Below are 20,874 nucleotides of genomic sequence, written 5' to 3' on the forward strand. Positions count from 1 at the left end.
AACTCACTGGCTCAGGCACAGTAAGTTTCTAATTTACAAGCCACTACTTTGTTTCTGTGATTGTACAAGTTGCCATCAGCTGAGAAGTGAAAGGGAAGTGGCAGAGCCCTGCAGGATGTGGCTGGGGAATCTCCTCTCTTTTACCCAAGGAAGCTGCTTTTAGTCACTGTAAGGGCCACTTTGGGAGGCTACAATTTTCACTGCTCTTTTTCATGTGGTAATGGAACTTCTCTGCAGGTTAACTGTATGATTGCTGGCCAGAGTTTGAGATGGATGGAGAAAGAAGCGTTTGAAGTGGAACTGGAGAAGATCACTGATTTGGACCACACAGAGGGCTGGCTGGACAGTGCTTTGAATTCAATGTGGACACTGCCCTGAGCACTAAAAAAAAGTAAAGTATCATTACAAGTAAGTATCTCTAGGAGCCCAGCACAGAAGCAAAGGCTCATTTAGCTTGGATGAGATTTCTTGCAGCCACCTGGTTCTAACTGTCATCCCAGACAGGCCTCATTTTGAAGTTATGTCCCAGAGGAGCTGAAGGAATACACTAATGTCTGCCATCAGGATTTCTCCTTAAATGCATTACATCCCCTATGCGAAATTCAGCCCCATACCTCACACCGCTGTGTCTGTGGTGTTACCACCTTCTGCTTCACCCTGCACCCTCAGAAATGTGAAAAACAAAAGGATCTATGGAAGGAATTGCTGTCTGGGGGGTTCTCCCGGGGGAGGGAGCAGCGAGACAAGGCAGTCTCCAGACACTTTTGTCTTAAGGGGCAGTCTCGGTCGGTTTCATTGAACGCTAGTTGGGCCCAGTCACGCACGGCGGGGTGACAAGAAACGTAAAGAGAGAGACCGCCGTTCTAACGTAGGCGTTGTGGCCGGTCGGTTGGCGGCAGCAGGCTGTCCCTCAGCCGCGGGTACCTGCGCAGCGCGGCCACGTGAGCGCCACATCAGCGCCGCTCCGCGCCTCAAGGCGGCCGCAGAGGCACAGGGCAGCCGGTGGCCGTATCGGCCGCGCTCCCCCCGTGTCCCCCTCAAGGCCCCGGCCCAGGGCGCAGCCGGCCCCCGGCTCGGTAAGATGCTGCAGTCCCTGGCGGGCAGCTCCTGCGTGCGTCTGGTGGAGCAGCACCGCTCCGCTTGGTGCTTCGCCCTCCTGGTGCTGGGTTACCTGCTCTACCTGGTGTTCGGCGCCGTGGTGTTCTCTTCGGTGGAGCTGCCCTACGAGGACCTGCTGCGCCAGGAGCTGGGCAAGCTGAAGCAGCGCTTCCTGGAGGAGCACGCCTGCCTCTCGGAGCAGCAGCTGGAGCAGTTCTTGCTGCGGGTGCTGGAGGCCAGCAACTACGGCGTCTCGGTGCTCAGCAACGCCTCGGGCAACTGGAACTGGGACTTCACCTCCTCACTCTTCTTCGCCAGCACCGTCCTCTCCACCACCGGTAAGGGAACGGCAGGCAAACGGAGGCCTTCCGGGGAGGCCCGTACCCCCTCAGGGTCACTGGGGAGACGATGGGGCTGGTGTGGGGCCGCCTTCCTCTGCAGCAGGGCCTGTGACTGAGGGGTCCGGCCTGCCGCCCCTCGCGCCCCAGGGCCGCCGGGATGGTGCGGGGCCGGCGGTTGGATGCTGGAGTACTCGTTACTTCCCCAACTCCCTTGTGCGCGGGGAGTATTTTATGTAAGGTGCATCACCCTCATTTTAAACCCACACTGTTCAGCTTTAAGAGCCAGATTGCGAGCTTCACCCCCTCTCCCCCAGAAAATGTTGGTGCTTTTGAAACGGCCCATCTCTTTCTTCGAACTTTTAAATGCTTTTAAGGGTGTCTTCTCAAGCTCTTGGTCTCCTTTTGTGTTTCTTTCAGCCTCACTTGGGGGACACACTGCTAACCTGGGTGCAATAATGAAGTTTCAGTTTCATATTGTACTGTCAATTTTGGTTGAATATTTGCATGTCAAACATAAAAGATAATGCTTGCTTGTTTCCCAACAGCAGTTTTCACTGGTATTTCAAAAAGCTCAAAACATTCCTCTGGCCAATGTGCAGATGAGGCCCTCAGTGACACAGTTTACTGGTGGACTTGGCAGTCCTGGGGTAATGGTTAGACGTCTTTTCCAACCTTGTTGATGCTATGATTTTTACAGCAGTCTTATGTCACGTAGGACTGTAGTGGCCAACCTTGTAAAGGATAAGTGAAAGCATTTGTGCTGGGAAGCTGGCTGAGGTGATTTGAATGTGGCTCACTGGAATAAATAACAAAGGCTTGTCAAATAAGAAAAGCTTTAAAAGAATCACCCTAAAAGTAGTGCAACCAGAGGGCTTTGAACCTGGGCAGTACATTGATATTAAAAGATGCACTGCTTTTTTTTTTTCTTTTTCCCTGCCCCCAAGTGAACCGGGGAATATTTCTATTATGGGAAATATAATCAGCTGATATCAATAATGAGACTTAATAATTAACTTGCTTGATCTTATTTTGGTGCTTCCTGACTGTTTTCAAACAGGCAATGCTTGTCCTAAAAATAGTTGTCATTGAGTGTACAGATCAGATTGTCTGCTTGTTATAAGGAGGTTGTTGGGGGGGGTTTGCTTGTTTTTTTTTTAAAGTAAAATAGGGTTGGTGTGTCCCTGGATCACCTCCTACCCCCCATCTTAATAACTAAAGTTTACAAGAAGGGAGAAAGTGACCTGCTTGTGAAAACTACATGCTTTCAGTGAATAAATTCCTAAGCATTGATCAAGATGTAGTAGTGACACTATTGGTAAGAAAAGCATGGAATTGTGATAGTACCTCAGCACTTAATTTTGTTTTCTTTGTATTCTTTTTCTTTCAGTAAAACTCTAAAACACTTTAAGCTTCAGATGCCTTGTTGACCTTATGATACCTGTTTCCATTCATAATCAAATTACTCTGTCTGGTACTACAAAATGTAAATTATTTTGTCCAGGAGCTTATTTTGCATTAGAATTAATTTTTCTATAAAACAGTACCCACATTAAAAAAAAAATCTAATCCACAGTCCCTGCAGTGTATTTTTAGATCTAGCAATATTGATTTCAGAGATGAATCAATCAAAAAACCGTCATGATCGGGACAGTGGGAATGAAACTGAGTTGGCAGCACTTTAGTACTGCCTGCTCAGATCCAGATACAGGGTGTTTGGATTCAGTAGTACAGTTCAGACAAATATCTCTCTTTCCCACTGCACATCTGGTTAAGGGCAAAGCATAATCTGTCCCTGCATGTTTAGCTGATTTGATCACAGAGGCCCTACAGGGAACGTACTGAAAACACAAGGTACCATTGTCCAAATTCAAAGCCTGTTAGAAAACTCAACACACACTAAGGAAGCACAGAGGGCTGAAATGCATGTGTTGCCATTATTTCTGTGAATTCCAGAAACTGAAGTTCATCTAGTAATCATTGATGTAACAGGCGAGGCATCAGATAGCGTATTTCCTTCTGTGTCCAATACTCTTTTGGGTTGGGCCCCATTTAATAAAATACATGTCTCATGTAGTGGCCTTTAGCTTTACTTGTTTCCTACTTAATATAAATAAGAACTTGTACAAGTATAAATCCAGACCAATATAGTACGTCCAGCACTTGATCAAATAATTCCTAGAGTGCAAAGATTTCTGGCAAGGTGCATTTTTTCCTCCTTAATTTACTCTGCACCTGCACAATAAATCTTTCAACTCTTTTGAAACGGTCATTAAAATGAAAGGTGAGCAAGAAGCAGAACCTGCCTGGTCATCACAAAGACCTGTTTGGAAGTGTTTGAAGTTAAAAAACTGCTGTATTATTACAAACTATACAAGTGAAATGCCCTCTCTTTGCCAACTACAGTAAGGTCAAATGCAGAATCATAGAATCATAGAACAGTTAGGATTGGAAAGGACCTTAAGATCATCTAGTTCCAACCCCCCTGCCATGGGCAGGGACACCTCACACTAAACCATATCACCCAAGGCTTCATCCAAGCTGGCCTTGAATACTGCCAGGGATGGAGCATTCACTACCTCCCTGGGCAACCCATTCCAGTGCCTCACCACCCTCACAGTAAAGAATTTATTCCTTATATCCAATCTAAACCTCTGCTGTTTTAAGTTTCAACCTGTTACCCCTTGTCCTATCACTACAGTCCCTAATGAATAGTCCCTCCCCAGCATCCCTGTAGGCCCCCTTCAGATACTGGAAGGCTGCTATGAGGTCTCCACGCAGCCTTCTCTTCTCCAAGCTGAACAGCCCCAACTTTCTCAGCCTGTCTTCATATGGGAGGTGCTCCAGTCCCCTGATCATCCTTGTGGCCCTCCTCTGGACTTGTTCTAACAGTTCCATGTCCTTTTTATGTTGAGGACACCAGAACTGCACACAATGCTCCAAGTGAGGTCTCAAGAGCAGAGTAGAGGGGCAGGATCACCTCATTTGACCTGCTGGTCACGCTTCTTTCGATGCAGCCCAGGATACGGTTGGCTTTCTGGGCTGTAAGCGCACACTGAAGCTGGCTCATGTTCAGTTTCTCATCAACCAACACCCCCAAGTCCTTCTCTGCAGGGCTGCACTGAATTTCCTTTTTTCCCGAACTTTAGCTATGCCTGGGATTGCTCCCACCCAGGTGTAGGACCTTGCACTTGGCATGGTTAAACTTCATGAGGTTGGCATCAGCCCACCTCAAAAGCGTGGCAAGGTCCCTCTGGATGGCATTCCTTCCCTCCAGCAGATCAACTGAACCACACAGCTTGGTGTCATTGGCAAAGTTGCTGACGGTGCGCTCAATCCCACTGTCCATGTCACCGACAAGGATGTTAAACAAGGCCGGTCCCAACACCGATCCCTGAGGGACACCACTCATTACTGGTCTCCAGCCGGACATCGAAGTGTTGACCACAACTCTTTGCGTGTGGCCATCCAGCCAGTTCTTTATCCACCGAGTGGTCCACCTATCAAATTGATGTCTCTCCAATTTAGAGACAAGGATGTCATGTGGGACAGTGTCGAACGCTTTGCACAAGTCCAGGTAGATGATGTCAACTGCTCCACCCCTGTGCATCACTTCTGTAGCCCCGTCATAAAAGGCCACCAAATTGGTCAGGCAGGATTTCCCCCTAGTGAAGCCATGCTGGCTGTCACCAAGCACCTTGTTATTTTTCATGTGCCCTAGCATGCCTTCCAGGAGAATCTGCTCCCAGAGAACCCTAGTGCTGATTTTACCAACTGAGGGTTGCTTTTGTGCATAAGTGAAAATTCAGGGAGCACTGGATTTGTTCCTTACGTTCAGCTGACCAAGTTTGTCATTCATCGTGTAAGTAAATGCACACCTACCCCTTACACAGAGGATGAGGCTTGTTTCATAGCCTTTTAGTTTTCTGTCTAAAACGTATGGTGAAAATGTTTAATTTTAGCATCCCCACTCCACTTCTTGTTCCCTTCCATCCTCATTATATTATTTGGCTTCTTACTCACTAGAGAAAATCCTTTAATAAAATGGTAAAGCTCATTAAGAATTTGGAAAAATTATTAAATGGAGGGAGTTTGTGGAATAAACATAGTAAGGCAAATTGTTGTTTGAAAGCAATTTATATTGCTGTACACATGGACTATCACAGGACTGTCACAAGCTGCCTGAAGGACGGGCAAACAAAGGACAGTGAAATAGACTGACTGAAATAGGGTGAAGCTTCAGCAGATTATAGCAGTGAGACTGGCAGCAGGTTTCTCTTCTAACAACTTTATGTCTTCCTGTGCAACTTAAGCAGTCATGCAGAATGCCACATGAGCAGTATGTAAGAAGAAGCAATTTGGTCATTATTCATTGACAACATAAACACTAAGAATATACAGTTGTGTGCATTAAATAGCATCTGTCTTGGAAACTCTGTAATTCTGACTTTATGCAGATCTGTGATCATCAGTTGTCTTGGTGTTAGATGTCATGAGTGATCTTGCTGAAGCAGTTTTTTCTGGTTGATTTTCTTGTGGGGCCATTTGCACAAATATGTGTTTCATTTCTAATACAAATGAAATAATTTTCTGTGCTTTCTCTCCCAGGTATTGTGTTTTCGCTGTTCTTGGCATGCGGTTAGGCTCTACGATCTTATCCTGTGTTGGTGTAATATGGGAATACTGCACCATGAATTGTAAGCAAGATGGAGTAAAAAAGTAATTGATATTGCTCGTGTTGCAAGATATGAAGAGTAAAAAGGCTTCTGTTTTTTGAAGGAAAGGAGATTACAATTTAGGACCTTTGGCCTGTATTTTTATGTTTTTTATTTGGAGTCTTCTCTGTATAGCACTATCCAGTGGTGTTTTATGCAAAACAACTGTCAGTCTTATTCTGACTGTCTAGCTTTAAGTATTTTTGCCTCCATCACAAATATCCCTGTGGATTTCATTTAACACTTGGAAAGCAGAGGGATTCTTAGAAAGAGCTTCTTTATATCATTCTCTGTTGTGACAGAGTTGGCAAGATACACAATACAGGAAAGCTAGGATAGCTTGTCCTGATCTAGGGATAAGCAGAGCAAAGGCAGCAAGAGGTTGCATCTTCTGTGATGGCAATGCATGTTTTTCATTTTGTGGTTAAGATCAGGCTGGACTCTCATCTGAGCCACATGAGTTAAGACAGTAAAAGAAGGGAGGAGAGGGCTGTTAGTATTCAGTTGCTTCTGAAGCCCATAATGTGGTTGTGTGCAAGGTAGATAGTGCGTATCAGTTCTTCTCCAGAATTTAGCCTGTACTGGTTTCAGTGTTGGCACTGAGGATGGGTGCATTGCAAGGCATGGCACCCAAGATCCGTGGTATACTGAATTCAGATGCTGCATTCTGCAGAGAGTAAGGAGCGTATCTGTGCAGTAGTTGTAGCTAAATACTTACAGTGGCTATTACCTTGAAATTGTTTGGTAGAAGGACTAGTAAAAGAACAACATGGCCTTCACAGAAAGTTTTGCATTCAAGTTAAATAGCTTATATGGTCCTACTGGCAAATGGTATGAGGAATTAATGTTTTTATTGAATTAATAATTCATTGAATTCATAAGGACATTCTTTGTTAGGTCTTATTCTCATGAGCCTTGCTACTGATGAGTTGGAAGTGGAAATAAACTGTGGCTATATTTATGAAAGCTAACAGGCTGGGAGATTGTGCTGGAGTCAGTAGATCGCTACGGAGGAAGGTGCAACCTGCATGAGGAAATCAGGGGGAAAGAAACCTGTCAGTCTTCATCATTTGTTCCACATCCTTCTGTGAAGAAGTGGACTTTGTTGTTTTTCAGCTTCCTCAGGGGAACAGACCACATACCCAGTGCATAGTTAGTGTGGAGTACAGATTTTAACAAATCCATGGGAGATTAGGGAATGTTATGAAAGCTTGTGGTGTCTTTGTAACACTCCATTGTAAGATTCATATGCTCTTACATTGCACCCCTCAGGTGGAAGAGACTAATTGGGTCTTTCCTACCTTATGGAAGAATGTAAATTCAACTTAATTATAATTCACAGAGACTTTTAGGGAAAGCACTTTCTTTTTTTTTTGTCCCATACTGAAATTTAATGTTAGATGCATATTTTATTTTGCTGGCATCAAAATATGTGGCTTATGTCCCAGAGGATGCTTATATTAGCTCATTAATACACACTGAATAATACATTTGTAATAATACATTTCATAATTCATACCAAATATATGTCAAGAGACCTGTTGTAAACTTCTCTTACGCTTCCCATATGAAAACGTACAAACTTTGTGATGGTTTAAAACCGGATCAGTCTCACCAGTAGTCACCTCTGATTCCAGCAGAATACTGAAGATTCCTTGTACTACTGCTTTGACTGAAGCACTCAGATTATTTAAATAGGTGTGATAAACTGCAGCTATTCATCAGGGTGGAGATGCCAAACTTTGGGAGGGAACTTTGTTTCCCTTTTGAGTGTTGCTTAGCAATGAAATTGCAGGAAAAGGTAATTTGCTTGGGATGATTTGGGAGACAAAGTGAGGTTGTACTGCGTTCTGCAACAGAGTGTTTTTTTATACTAGTGTTCTTCTAAGAAAAGCAAAGGAAATGAAGAATAAGGTTGAGAAAGATGCCAGAGGAGAAGTATTACATTCAGTAAACCAACTGTTTGGGCACTGATTTAGGACGTGAGAAGCCATATTCTTTTCCTCCTCTGGCTGGAGGGGTTTGAAGCCACACCCCAGCAGAGCAGTTGAATGCTACAGCATGTTCTGGGACAGGGTAATTGTAGCTGCTGTCCACTTCCAAATAGATCAGTAGACTATCCTGGAACCAGGCATCCCACCTCCTCAATTAAAAGTATAAACACAAAGTGAAAGAGTAGTTCTGTCTGCTGGTGTGTCTGGTTTCCTCCCAGGGAAAATTCTTGTGTTTTATACACCACAGAGAAGCTTCACGCTTACTGCTGCCATATTCTAGTCTGGCCCCAGGAGTAAGATGCTGGCTCTGAGGTGTGGGAGGTTTCATTTGGGTTCTGCTTAATGCCATTCTCAGTGCAAGGATTTGAACTATGGTATTCTAGCGGTCTTTAGAAAGGGAAGATGACTTCCATCTAGGGAAGCTGCAAGAAGAAGTAAGATGAATATGGATAGACTAATACTGAGAAAGTAGATTGGATGCTTATGGTTTCCATGTCTAAAAATATGGGAACATTCAATGAAAGAAAAAAAAATAAAAAATTAAGAAAGAAGGGAATTAACAAGTTTTGTGGGGGTTGTTTTGGTTGGTTTTTTTTAAACAACAAAAAATACAACAAAAAAAAACAAACACAAAAAAGCCCCAGAAACCAAAAATATTAATATCTCTGAAATGCCTGTATTTGTCAAAAGTACTAGTAGTAAACTTTTTGGGAAGGATATTAGGCTCTCTGCTTGGGGATGCAAACCACAATTTAGTTACAAGTTACAGCCAATAGACTGGTCACATTATCTCTTGTGTGTCCGGAACAAAGGGACAAAGTTCTTGTTTTCTCCACTGTAGTATTGGAGAGGAAATCCTGGTCTGTTCTGTCTTGTGTTCAGGCAAAGTGGCAGTTCTGTTTTTTTCATGTGATTACAGCAGTCAGCTGTGCCAAACTCCTGCTTGTACTTGATGAAACAAAGGGTAGCCAGAGTAGCTCTAATCCAATGTTTATGCTTTATGGGCCAATGAGTAGTAAAAACCATCACCTGGCAGAAAGCAGAGAAGCTATGGAGCAGCATGACTGTACTATTGTTTGGAGCAGTGCTGGCTGCTGAGGGATGGGGGGTGTCTCTTAAAAGCTCTGTCTCCACTGTGTGTCCTGGTGCTCCACCTGCCTTGCTAAATTACCAGTGATGAGGAGCCAACCCAGCAGCTTTTGACAGGTGAACGACTGCAATGCCTGCCTCTGTAATCCTTGTATGTCAGGTCCAGGGTCATTTCTCCTCTGCTGAAATACCTGGGAGGGGGGAGGGAAGATGTATTCACAAGCAAACCCATTGAACTTAGTATGATACACAGAGTGTAATTGTGAGTTACTGGTGTTCTACACTGGGCTTATTAACTTGACTCATTTTTGTAAATGTCACCTTTGCTATTTCTTTGGGGTTTTTTTTGACTGAATTTAGCTATGTTAAAATTATTTGTTGTTTGTCATAGATGGATTATGTGGCTTCCTGTTGCTCTATTATTATTTCGAATTATTACTCCATTTGGCCTATATTTTTTCTCTGAAATTTACATCTTTATTGAAAGGAGGAGAATAATCTCAAAAAAAAATGCCTTTCTGTCGTGGTTTAAACCAAGTCCGCACAGCTCCTTCACTCACTCCCCACCCATTGCTCCCCCAACTCCCAGAGTGTTAGGAAGGAGAATCCAAAGAATGTAGCCCCCACGGGTTGAGATAAGAACAGTTTAATAGCTAAAGTATAACACAAATCACTACTGCTACTACTACTACAAATAATAATGATAAAGCAAACAACAAGTGAAGAGAATGCAACACCTCACCAGCCACCAACCCATAACTCACCCCACCCTGCCCGACCGAGCACTGACGGATACCTCCTCCATCCCCCCAGAGCTCCAGCCCATCTGGGTCTCTCCCGGTTACATCCTGGGCATGACGTGCTATGGTGTGGAATACCTCTTTGGCTAGCCTGGGTCAGGTGTCCTGTCTCTCCTTCCTCCCGGCCTCACTCCTTCCCTGGCAGAGCATGAGCTCAGAAAAACGCCTTGGACAAACCACACATTTGAGCAGTAACTCAAAACATGCTATCAGCAACTGTTCTCAGCTCGAAAGTCAAAACACAGCAGTGCACCAGCTACCAAGAAGGAGAAAAAATGACTGCTACTGCTGAACCCAGGACACTTTCATTAAACAGTTTCTGTTTGCAATCCTTTTGCAAAGCTGGAATTTTTATTACTGTTCTACTGACATCTCAGAATCAAATCCTAAGCTAAAAGTTATGGACACTTTCAGAGGGGGACTTCTAAAATTAGCAATCAATTCCTGCAGTTCCTGAACATTGCTGAGTAGGATTTTCATTTTATGTGAATGTGGTTTAAAGTAAGTCTCCTTTCAAGTCTGTAGTTTCTCCTGTTTCGTTTACTTGTTGGCTGGTTTTTGTTCTTTGTTTAACTCTTTCCCACTGCATCATCGTTTTAATAATCTGTGGGATTTTGGGGCAGAAGAACATCATCATTTATGGAGAAATGTCTACTTTAGCCGTTGCTCCAGGTTAATTATTAAGTAGGCCACAAGCTGCTAAACCATATGAAGACCAGGACATTTCTTGGCATATGCAGAAGTGGAATTTTAGCAATTTGAGAAAAAAATAGGATATGTATGAGAGTTTTGATGCCTTCAGGATTAAAGAATAGCAATAGGAAGTTTCTTGGGAATTAGCTACCTGAATTTCTACTCTCTTTTGGATCTAACCTCAGTTGCTTTAAAATTATGATATTTGTACAGAATGTTACCAAAGTCCTAGAGCAGTTACTGATGGTGACCCAGAAGACCCTAAGATAATGTGTCAGTTTGCTTTTTCACTTAAGAACCTAGCTGAAACCTTAAAGAGGTTGTGTTTCTTATGAGGACAAATCAGTGATGTAGTCCTGGTTAGGACTAGGACTGAAAGGAATGAATGGAGCAAAGCTTTTCAAGTGACTGTGCTTCAGAGAAGTATCAGAGGGGTTTTTGCAAGAGCATATGGATTTCATCTTTCCTGGAAAGAAAAAAGATACACATTCATCTCTGAAAACAGAGTATGAACACTTCCTTGAAGGAAAAGCACATATGAATCGAAGTGGTACACCAACTGTCACCAGACCCCAAGCACTTACTAGCTGGTGCTTCCTAGGTAGTACCATAGTCTCTACTCTGAACTGATTCTGTGCCAGTATCTTAAGCAGTTTCACGGCATCTTTGAGGAACTTGTGGAATCAGGTACAGAAGCAAGGAGATCACTTAAGCAGTATTCCCTGGCAGTAGGTGAGGGAGAAGGTTGGGCTGGAAAACAAGTTTTGCCAGTGGAACAAGCCAACCCAGTAGTCTGTGGAGTACTGTACTGCTTGTGTTCCAGAAAGTGAGTCTGTGCCCTCTGGCAAAGTTGCATGCTATTTTCCAGTAGGAACTTTAACAGCAGTTTTCCATCTTTCTCCTGAAAATTGTGAGTCAAAATTGTTATGCTCACAGGCTTTCTCCATCTTTTACTCTCCTCTAATATGAAGTGAAAACTTCTGGAGTAGACAGAACTTCTATACACAATGTTTTTAAGCATAATTTAATACCATTGCAAATGCAGCTACTGAGAGATCTGGTACCATGAGAATGGGGTTTTGTCACCTCTTTTGCTCCTTGTGTGTTTTGTGCTCCACACACTGAATTTATTTTCTCAAGGAATACATTTCTCAGCTTTACTGAAAATATTTTATGTAGAGGTCAAATATTCTTCGTTCAATGCTTACAGTAAAGCATTTAGTTGGTATAACTGTATGCCATTAAAATAGCAAACGAGTTACACATTTACTTCAGCGTGTTTCCTGCAATGCTGGTAAAAGCTGTATACCAGGCTTTTCATATAGAAATACACAGTGAGACTAAAAGGATAAACCCATGCTCTGTTGGGAAAAAGTAATAGTCTGCCCTACAGAAAATTACACAATTATAAAGCCTGCTGGGAATTCCGTCACAAGTGCACATCTGCTTTTGCATCTTTTCTGTAGTAATGTGCCTAAAGGTGACTCATGAGTATCCTGAAGCTAAGTTAAACACAGAATTGTAGGGAAAAGGTCTCATGCATTAAGGGAAAAGGAAGCATCCAGCTCAACTGTAAAATTTACTAGTTTCAGAAAGTTCTTCTCCATTTTTTTTTTCTTACACACATATTACATACTAAACCTATAATTATTTTAAAATGTGAGAAGATTTCTCTGCACTAAGAGAGAAAAGTAATCCTTCTGAAGACTTCAAATGATGGCAGCTCTGGCTGGAATTGGGCTTATGCATGTTTTGTTGTTTTATTTTATTTTAAAGCCTGTACTGTGTTGACTCTTACACTTAGCTTTTTACTTTCTTTGTTACTTTGAACCTACACAGCATGCTATGAACTTATATTTTTCTCAGTTGAGCTTTTAAAATGTGATTGTCAGGCTTAGACATTGCAACACGCAGTAGTAGTGCCAAAGTCCAGAGGAAAGCTAGAGTAGGTATTCTGTTTTATTTACAATATAGTTTGAAAACAGATTACTTTAGAGTCATTGAATGCAAAGGCAAGGCAAAAATTCTGATTTTGTTTTCTCCCCAACAGAATAGGATTGTACTATACATGGCTTTAAAGAAAGTTGTAGAGAAAAAAACCCCTTGTGTTGAGAAAGGAGCAACGTGTTCAGAGATCTGTTGAAAAATCAGATGGCTTGGATGTTTAACTCTTGGGGACTTTATTGTACAATCCTAAATATAATCACTTCATGAAAATTTTGGTGAAAATTGCTCATTGTGTTTAAGGTTAATGTAAGAAGGCCATGAAATCTCTACTCTGTGTGGTATCTAAGTAGCTTTTTACTCTTTACAACTATCCATTGTACAAGAATGGCATAGACCTTTCCCTTTGAAGCCTACAGTCTAAAGGAAATCAGAAAACCCTAAAGCAAACCAGAGAACTTCCATCTCATATGAAGAGTTCTGGATGCTCTAGGCTGTGTAATTTACTAATGGGCAATTAAATGTTAAACATTTCACAGCATTTCTTGTTACTTACTTTCATGGCTAAAATTTTATTTAGTATTGGAATGCTGACTCAAGCCGTATAGCAAAAATGCCCAAAGATGTATCATTGTGTTACTATTTGAAAGTCCTAGCTACTGTAAACTCTGAGTGATGCACAAAAATAAATGCAAGAAGCTGTAAATCTTATGAATGATTAATAGTTCTCAACAAAGCTCTCTTATGTGAGGGTAAGAGATAGTTTAATTTACCTGTATGCATTTGCATGTCTGTTGAGATATCCAGGCCCCCAGCCTGCCTTCTGGTCCACTGCTGCAGCTCAAGTTGAGCTAGTAAAGAACCATGGGCCGTGATGTTGCACTGCATGAATCAACAATTTATGTTAATAAGTGAAGAGTAAATATAAGGGCAAATGCCTGCTGTAGTTCATTATTAAAGTTGTTATGCATTTACATTCTGCATAGCTATAGTGCAAAGATAAATCTTGATCTTTCAGTTATATCTTTTAGTACAGCTATTTGTACTAAGTGAAGCCAGCTGAATCTTCAGGTCAAGTGGAATTTTGTATACTGCTTCAAGGAAAATGACATTTACAGTAAAAGTTATTAGTAGACATGAAGCTCATCCAAAGCAAAAGATAAAAACTCTCTTAACATCTCAAACAGAAGTTTGAGTTCCAGGTTTTAGCTTTGCATTATACCACAATTTTATCACCATTTCTGTTATGACTTCCAATCTTTCATGTTTCTGAATCACCTTTTATCAGTAGATCCTGCACCATGTGCATACCATGTGCTTTACTGATTAGGGCACTTCTGTTACGTTCTGCATCTTGTGAGAATAAAGTCATATTTCCGTATGTATTTTGCAAAAGGATGAACTAAGACAAAGAGGAATAACAGTTGTGAAAGATCATATAAGAGATATTAGCATGGTTGAGATTAGGAGCTTGTGAATTTTGTCTTTCAGATCTTTACTTCCGCTGCTAGGCCACGTTCCCATATAGTAAGCTGATTTCCCATCCTGTGGATGTACTTCAGCTCTTTTGCTTTAGTAATAGTTTTTTACTTAGTTATATTAAAGGAAATTGCACCTACTTGAATAGGCACGCACAGAAACCGTATCAAAGTCTGCAGTATACATTTCTGTATCTTTCCTTTGGTGGAGAAACATTGTACTCCCTTCTGTGAAGTTGTTCAGTTGTGTATCGTGTGCAGAAAACAAGCTAAACATCAGTTAATTAAGCCCACATGACTTACCAAATGTGTGAGTAACCCTTGTGGGAAGAAGACAGTGTTTCCTCTGCTTTAGCATGCTGGTTGCCTCTCTTTATACATAGCAAAATGTTTGCTCAGATTGATGTAAAGCAAGATGGGATGAGTGAACTTAACAGCTTTGCCAGTGGAAGGAAGATGTCTTGGACTCCAGCTTCCCACCCTATGATCCAAACGTGTTCCCTGTGCTTAGACTGTGGTCCACTGGACCACAACAGTAAGCCAAGTCATTTTGTCTGACTGAAAGAAACATATTCACTTTCTGCAGGATTAGTTTACTCTAAGTTATTGCAGTCAGGTAAACTACAACAAATGCAAAGAGGGGGTAGACCCACTTGGAGAAAAGGATCTTCTTTCTCAGCGGTAACTTAGGTGTTACATTAGACATTTCATATAACAACTTAGTGAAAGCACAGAAAGAGTCAAAAATGTGTGGCCAGATTACCAGCAGATGTAAGAAAGGAACTGGTAACCTAAGAATGTGTTTCCTGTAATGATAATATATCTGACAGTTGCTGTCTGCTGCTTGTAAAGCAGCATTATTTCAAGCAAGATTAAACTGACAGCTAACAAAGCTGAAAGAACTTTACAAGGCTCCTCTTTGTTAATACAGATGCCACCACTAAAATACTTCTGTCTGATATACTTCAGGTACATGAATCTCAAAGAGAACTTTATTTTTCCCCACTAGGTAGCTATTGTTATGTGATAAATCGCATTGTCTTTGCAACTGGTACAGAAGTAATGCAGTCATGCTGTTGTATTTAGTTTCTGTAACTAGTTTACAAATTCTGATCACTGACAATTACAAGAAACTGGATGCATTTGTAGGGCCAGACACTTGCAAAGAAATTTCTCCCTTGAAAAGATGTAATTATCAATTTACACATTGCTCTTCAATGCTAGGCCTTTATTTTGGAATTACCAACTGTTATACATTCCCCCTTCCTCTATACTAGGGTCTGAGAGATGCCCCTTACAGAATCCTGCTTTCCTTAGAGAGTCACAGGTTGCATCAATCCAGCCTTTTTCATGTTCGCCAAAGTTTGCAAATACAAGCATTGGCAGGAAGGTGCTGAACATGGGAAACCTTTGTATGATTCAGTCTTCAGCCTGGGTGATAGCTAAGTGTTTCTACTATGTGTGCTACCTGAACGTAATGGGATTTAAGGACATGGGACTTAAAATTGCTGGTCAGTTTTGATGTCTTTGACTAACATGATGGGTCCAAGATTCTGATTTGGCAGTTGAAGTATTTTTTGTGAGTTGTACTACTGATTTAGTGTTGCCTGCTTTCCGTATATGCAGGGCTACCTTATTCTGTTCCTGAGATGTCAGAATGACATATTTTCACTAGGAAAATTATCCTGTAGTCGTAGGAATTTCTGGAAACAGCAAATACCACATCAAGAGACATTCTCTAACCAACTGGAGAGGCTTGCAGTTTCAAAATGTATCGCTGTTAATCTAAACAGGCAATATAAGTTTTGATAAACCACACAGCATTTAAATTGTTTTGTCTGTGTCTTCACATTGCTGGTTAAATGTCTTGTATCTGTAGATTGCCTTTATAAATGCTACATTACTATTTGTTTCTAAATAACCTCTTCTAAATAGGCAAAAAATTCTGCATTTCATCTTCTTATGAACATAAATGGTATGTGCAACTACAGTGCTGTTCTTTTCCTTTCCCTTTATTTATTGGTAGGACATACAGTTGTGGTTATCCTCGATATCCTGATTCCAGTGGAACTAATCAATTTTATGGTTACCACAGCTAATGTTTGCTATGTGGATGTCCTAAACATGTGAATGATTCAATAGGACTAATTATCTATAAAATTTGCTTATGGTTCAGTAAGCTGGTTCTCATAACAGTTGAAGTATTTCCCCATTGGGCCTTGTAAGTTAAGGTTTTATTTTGAGCATGAAACTGTGAGTATATTCAGCTAGACTATATTCAGATGGCAGAGTACTATCAAGTATCACATTTTTGACTGTGATTTAAAGTTCAGAATAAGCCATCTTACCTGAAAAAGTATCTCACTTTAGCTCTTATGTAAATATTGTCTCAATTTCTCTTTGTTATTATTTTCAAGTTAGAAATGAATACTCCAGGTGGAATATGCTGCATGCGAAAGTGGAGACTGATGCACTGAGCTCTGTGGGGTTTTGTTAAGTTGCTTTAGTAATTTTTGCTATTTGTGTTAAATTGATTGCCTTCTATTTAGTTTTATATGCTGTTGAATTCTGTGTGTTTCTGAGAAATAGTTATTAAAACAGAAAACAGGAATAAGATTCATTTGTATGCAAATGCATTATGATGTCTGATTGATTTACCAAAATATCTCATGAAGGTAGGTAAGGACTGTGTCTTACTCTGCCAAATAAGAGAGCTGATGCTAGTAATTTCCCAGAGTTCCGCATGTTAAATCGATAACAAGATTAGAAGTATAAATTCCTATTCCACTGCTGTATCTAGTAGATAACATTTTCTTCCATGTGAGGTTGCATTTTAATGCAAAGATGCTGCTTACAGATTTGATTTCAGCTCCACAGCATGAAATGGCCTAATTTTTTAATACTGTGTGATAATTCCTTACTGCCAACAATACCAGTTTCATTCACTGTTTTCATGTTCTGTTCTTTCTGGTGGTGCAATAAAGCAATTTTTGTTTCAGACATAGAGGTGGGAAGCATACTAATTTGCAGCTGGTTCTTTCTTTTTGTTCCCAGATGGTAGGAAGAACAACTGTGGCTCATTTCAGTTCAAGAAATGGTGACTTAGTGAGACTAGATAGGTATTCTTCATTAATTTGATACTTACTACAGTGCTTTAATCATGTTCATCTGCAACACATTCAAAGTTTTTGACATATCCCAGTGTGCATTTGGGATGGTAACAAATGCAAATTACCAGTTTTTAGAAACCTCTTCCCAGTGAACTGCACCAGGCTTCAAGCAGAATATCATACTGCACAGGTGCTGGGTTCAGCAGCAGCTGGCACATCCCTGTGGTACACCATGGATAAACAAGGTCTTTCAAGTGCAAGGCTCAGGTAGTTGGTAGAACTTTAAAACCTGTTACAGGAAAATTAGAGGGGATGGGGAAAGAGAAGATTGCGGTGTGAAATGAAACCATGGTTCCAGACCTTTTCCCGAAAGAAAAAAACATCTCTTACCAGTCTCTTCAGAAGCTGTGTATCTTCTTCGCTTTACTGCCAGTTAGATGCTTAAATACGTTTGAGCTTCTAAAATGAGTTTTCCTCCCAGGTAGACACTGCCATATCTAAAGACAAAATGTGGAAGTATTAGTGTGGTGTAAGACATATCACCTTTATGCTGCAGTCAAGGTGAAAGTCTTGTCAGGTTTTTTACCACATTAACATGAGAAATTAAAAGATCACTGTCATGGACAAGCTACTGGCTAAATGTAGTCGGCAGCATTGTTTTTCCTGGTGTTGCTGCAAAAACATTGTCCTTGTTAAGATTTCTTTTTTCCTACTTTCAGTATTTCAGGATGTAATTCCCAGGAAGAACTGCAAAAAGGCTTGTATGCCTTTCAGTACCTTCAAGTTGGTATTGAAGTTCTTGATGAACCTGTTTCTTTGACTGTATATTAATCTTGGTGATCAGTGGCTTTAAAAATCCATTGTGGGAATGCTGCTGCACGTGTGCTGCTGAATATAACAGTGCAAAAACCACTAAAAAAACTGCACAAAACCTCATCATATTTTATAACATTTCTGAGGACCGCATGTAAAGCAAAATATTTAAATTATCGAATTTACATTTTGGAGACTTACAGTTTGTTCTATCAGGAAACATTCATAAGAAAGTCGTGTGGTGGTGAGGCCTCTACTTTGATACAGATTTTCGGCCATCTGTTGCCTAGCAGGTAAGTAAACCAGTAAAAGAATAATTAGAATTTTCCTGTCTGAATTTTGAGAAGAGCCCTCAGGAAATCTCACCTTACTTTTGATCTTTTGGTTCCATTTTCTTCAGCAGACTTTAGTAATTTTCTTTTTTTTTCTCTATGGAAAAATGAATATGAGATAACAGGGAAAATAACTGCTGAAACAACATACAGGTTTCTTATGCTAAATCTTTGCTAGAAGTGGGTCTAAAGATGTGATTGGGTTTTTGGATGTGTATTTCTAGAAATGTGCTGTTATTGAGACAACTGTGGGGGGAAAAATATCCCAACACCAGATGGATCCTGCTTTGATTGCATTTTAGCCTTTTCAGGGTTTTAAATCCAGAATAGCACGAAGCAGAACCGATTTCTAGTATAATGAATTTGGGTTTAAAAATAAAAATCCTATCAAATTAAAAAAAACAAGGTAAAAACCCCAGACCCAAACAACAAACCCTGAAATGCCTGTCTGTCTTTTGATAGAAGTGAAACCTGAATGCTTTTGCCACAGAGGTTTAGCAGACCTCTGTCTGCATAAGGCACTTGTATATGTAGTCTTTGTTTCTGCACTCAGCACTGTGTGAAGTATACGGCAGGGCACAAAGTCTTTTTTAATGGCATGGCACTTCAAAAAACGTGACTGAAGTTGTCAGGGCTCTGTGGGAACACAGGTCTAGCCCATAAGAACCTCACATCAGGCTGAAGGTTTAGCATGTCACAAGAAAAAGGAGTTTCTTAATGGACAGTTTGATAGGAGCTGTGTGGCTTACGGCTAGGGTTTGAAAACTGCTCTCACAAGGTAAGTGGGAAAGCTTTGCCAGCTGAGTGTGCAAAGAAGTATCTTCCTGCAGATAGCATGTCCTTTCTAAAGCCTTGTTTAGTAGTCCTCAAATGGAGTATATGCCTTTACCTGGAGTCCTGCTGCACTTGTTTCATGCATGGTAGGTCCCATTATGGTGACAAGCAATGCATTCTTTCACGTAGTCTGTGGTGGAAGGGTCTAACAGTTCCCTTGGGTTGATGATTTCTGTCTTACTCGTACATAATGTATCCAGGCAAGATTAGCAAGATCTGGTGTCAGGCAGTATGATGTGAAAGGATGCTATCATTTTCCACTTAAAGTTATTATTTTTGGGTTGTATTTCTCTCTGATACTTTTGCTGAGAAGAGATAGCATTTCACCAAACAATCATCTCAGATGTGGGAGGGACACGCTAATTTCTGTACTTAATCTTTTGTCTACATTTGGCTCTTGTGCAGTGGATTCCGTCTATTGTTATGCTGCTCTAGTACAGCTCATCCTCTGACTCTGCAGTATCTGTACTGAGCACTTCCTTATAACCCCCCCCCATAGGGATCTGAACTGCTGGCATGGGAATGACTTCATCATTATCATCACGGCTATACAGTTGGAATGTTTTTCACTTCATTAAATAGTAACTGTGGGTAAATACTGTTTAAAACAGCAGTTGCTGGCTTGCTAGCCATTCCATATGCCCATCAGACTGTAGTCTTTGCATCTGGTGTGCATTGCCCTGCACCGTGGTGTAAGCAAGCCATGGATGAACTTTCTGATGAAAGGAAGCATAGAAGGTCTGGGTTGGAATTAGAAAATATTAGTATTTCTTTAATTTGGCCCAGGGTTGTATCTGGTTTCCCTTCACCTCTTGAGCACCCTTGCGTGTTCTCAAGTGACCTGTGCTTCAGGTAGCCTCATAGAGTGTTAATAATGTTGTCAATCATATTATTGAGTCCTGACAGCAATTCAGAAACTGTAAGAGAAAGTCTTTCCTACAAAAAGTCTGGAGCCCTTCAGAGAAGTGAAAATGCTTCACATATTGGGAACCGTGCTTTTAAGGCACTCTGGCATTGCCCTGCTGAACACAAGCGCAGGAGCTAATGCTTGAGAAGTGCTGTTAACTTCAGCTTCAAACTCTAAAGTATGCCAGCTTTCCTGGCCCTGCAGTAGTGTTTTGATTCAGATGAAGAGTGCACTGCTGAAACAAATCTCCAGATTATTCCACTTCCCACTTTTGGTTCAAACTTGTGGAGCAGTTTTGGAGTGTACAGGCTGCCTGAAACTCACTCTATGAGAGCAGCGTAACACACCTCAGCTATGACTGGGCGTCCAGTCTTTGCGAATAAAATAGAGCAAATCTGAAATAAACCCTAGCTTCCCTAAATGTAATGATGAATTTAGGTCCATACTACAAAGTATTCCACTCTCCAGATCCACATCTAATATTCTGCAATGCTAATGTAAGCAAGGTGACAATGCAATTATATTAATTTTGTTTTCTTCTTTTTTTCCTGTTGCTATATTTTACATTCCAATAGTCAGAATAATATGTTCTGGACAGGATTTGGCAGATACTTGATCCTTTAAGTAATATGATCAAATGTTGCTTTTTTTCTTCACATGAGATTTTTAGAATAAGATCTCATCTCCTGTTGAAACCAAACTATTTGGATGTTTTAAAGGGCTAGTTTT

At 41.0% G+C, this 20,874-nt stretch overlaps 1 protein-coding gene across 1 annotated transcript in view; it reads left to right on the forward strand.

Moving 5' to 3' along the window:
• The first annotated feature begins 928 nt into the window (after positions 1–928).
• KCNK1 (potassium two pore domain channel subfamily K member 1) overlaps positions 929–20,874 on the forward strand; it is a 34,285-nt gene continuing 14,339 nt past the window's right edge. Inside the window, exon 1 of the mRNA XM_031046260.2 lies at positions 929–1,436. Coding sequence (XP_030902120.1) covers positions 1,082–1,436 — 355 coding nt within the window. The 5' untranslated portion in view covers positions 929–1,081. The remainder of the gene's footprint in view (positions 1,437–20,874) is intronic.

This window comes from Melopsittacus undulatus, chromosome 3 (genome assembly GCF_012275295.1).
Source record: "Melopsittacus undulatus isolate bMelUnd1 chromosome 3, bMelUnd1.mat.Z, whole genome shotgun sequence".
NCBI classification, from domain to species: domain Eukaryota; kingdom Metazoa; phylum Chordata; class Aves; order Psittaciformes; family Psittaculidae; genus Melopsittacus; species Melopsittacus undulatus.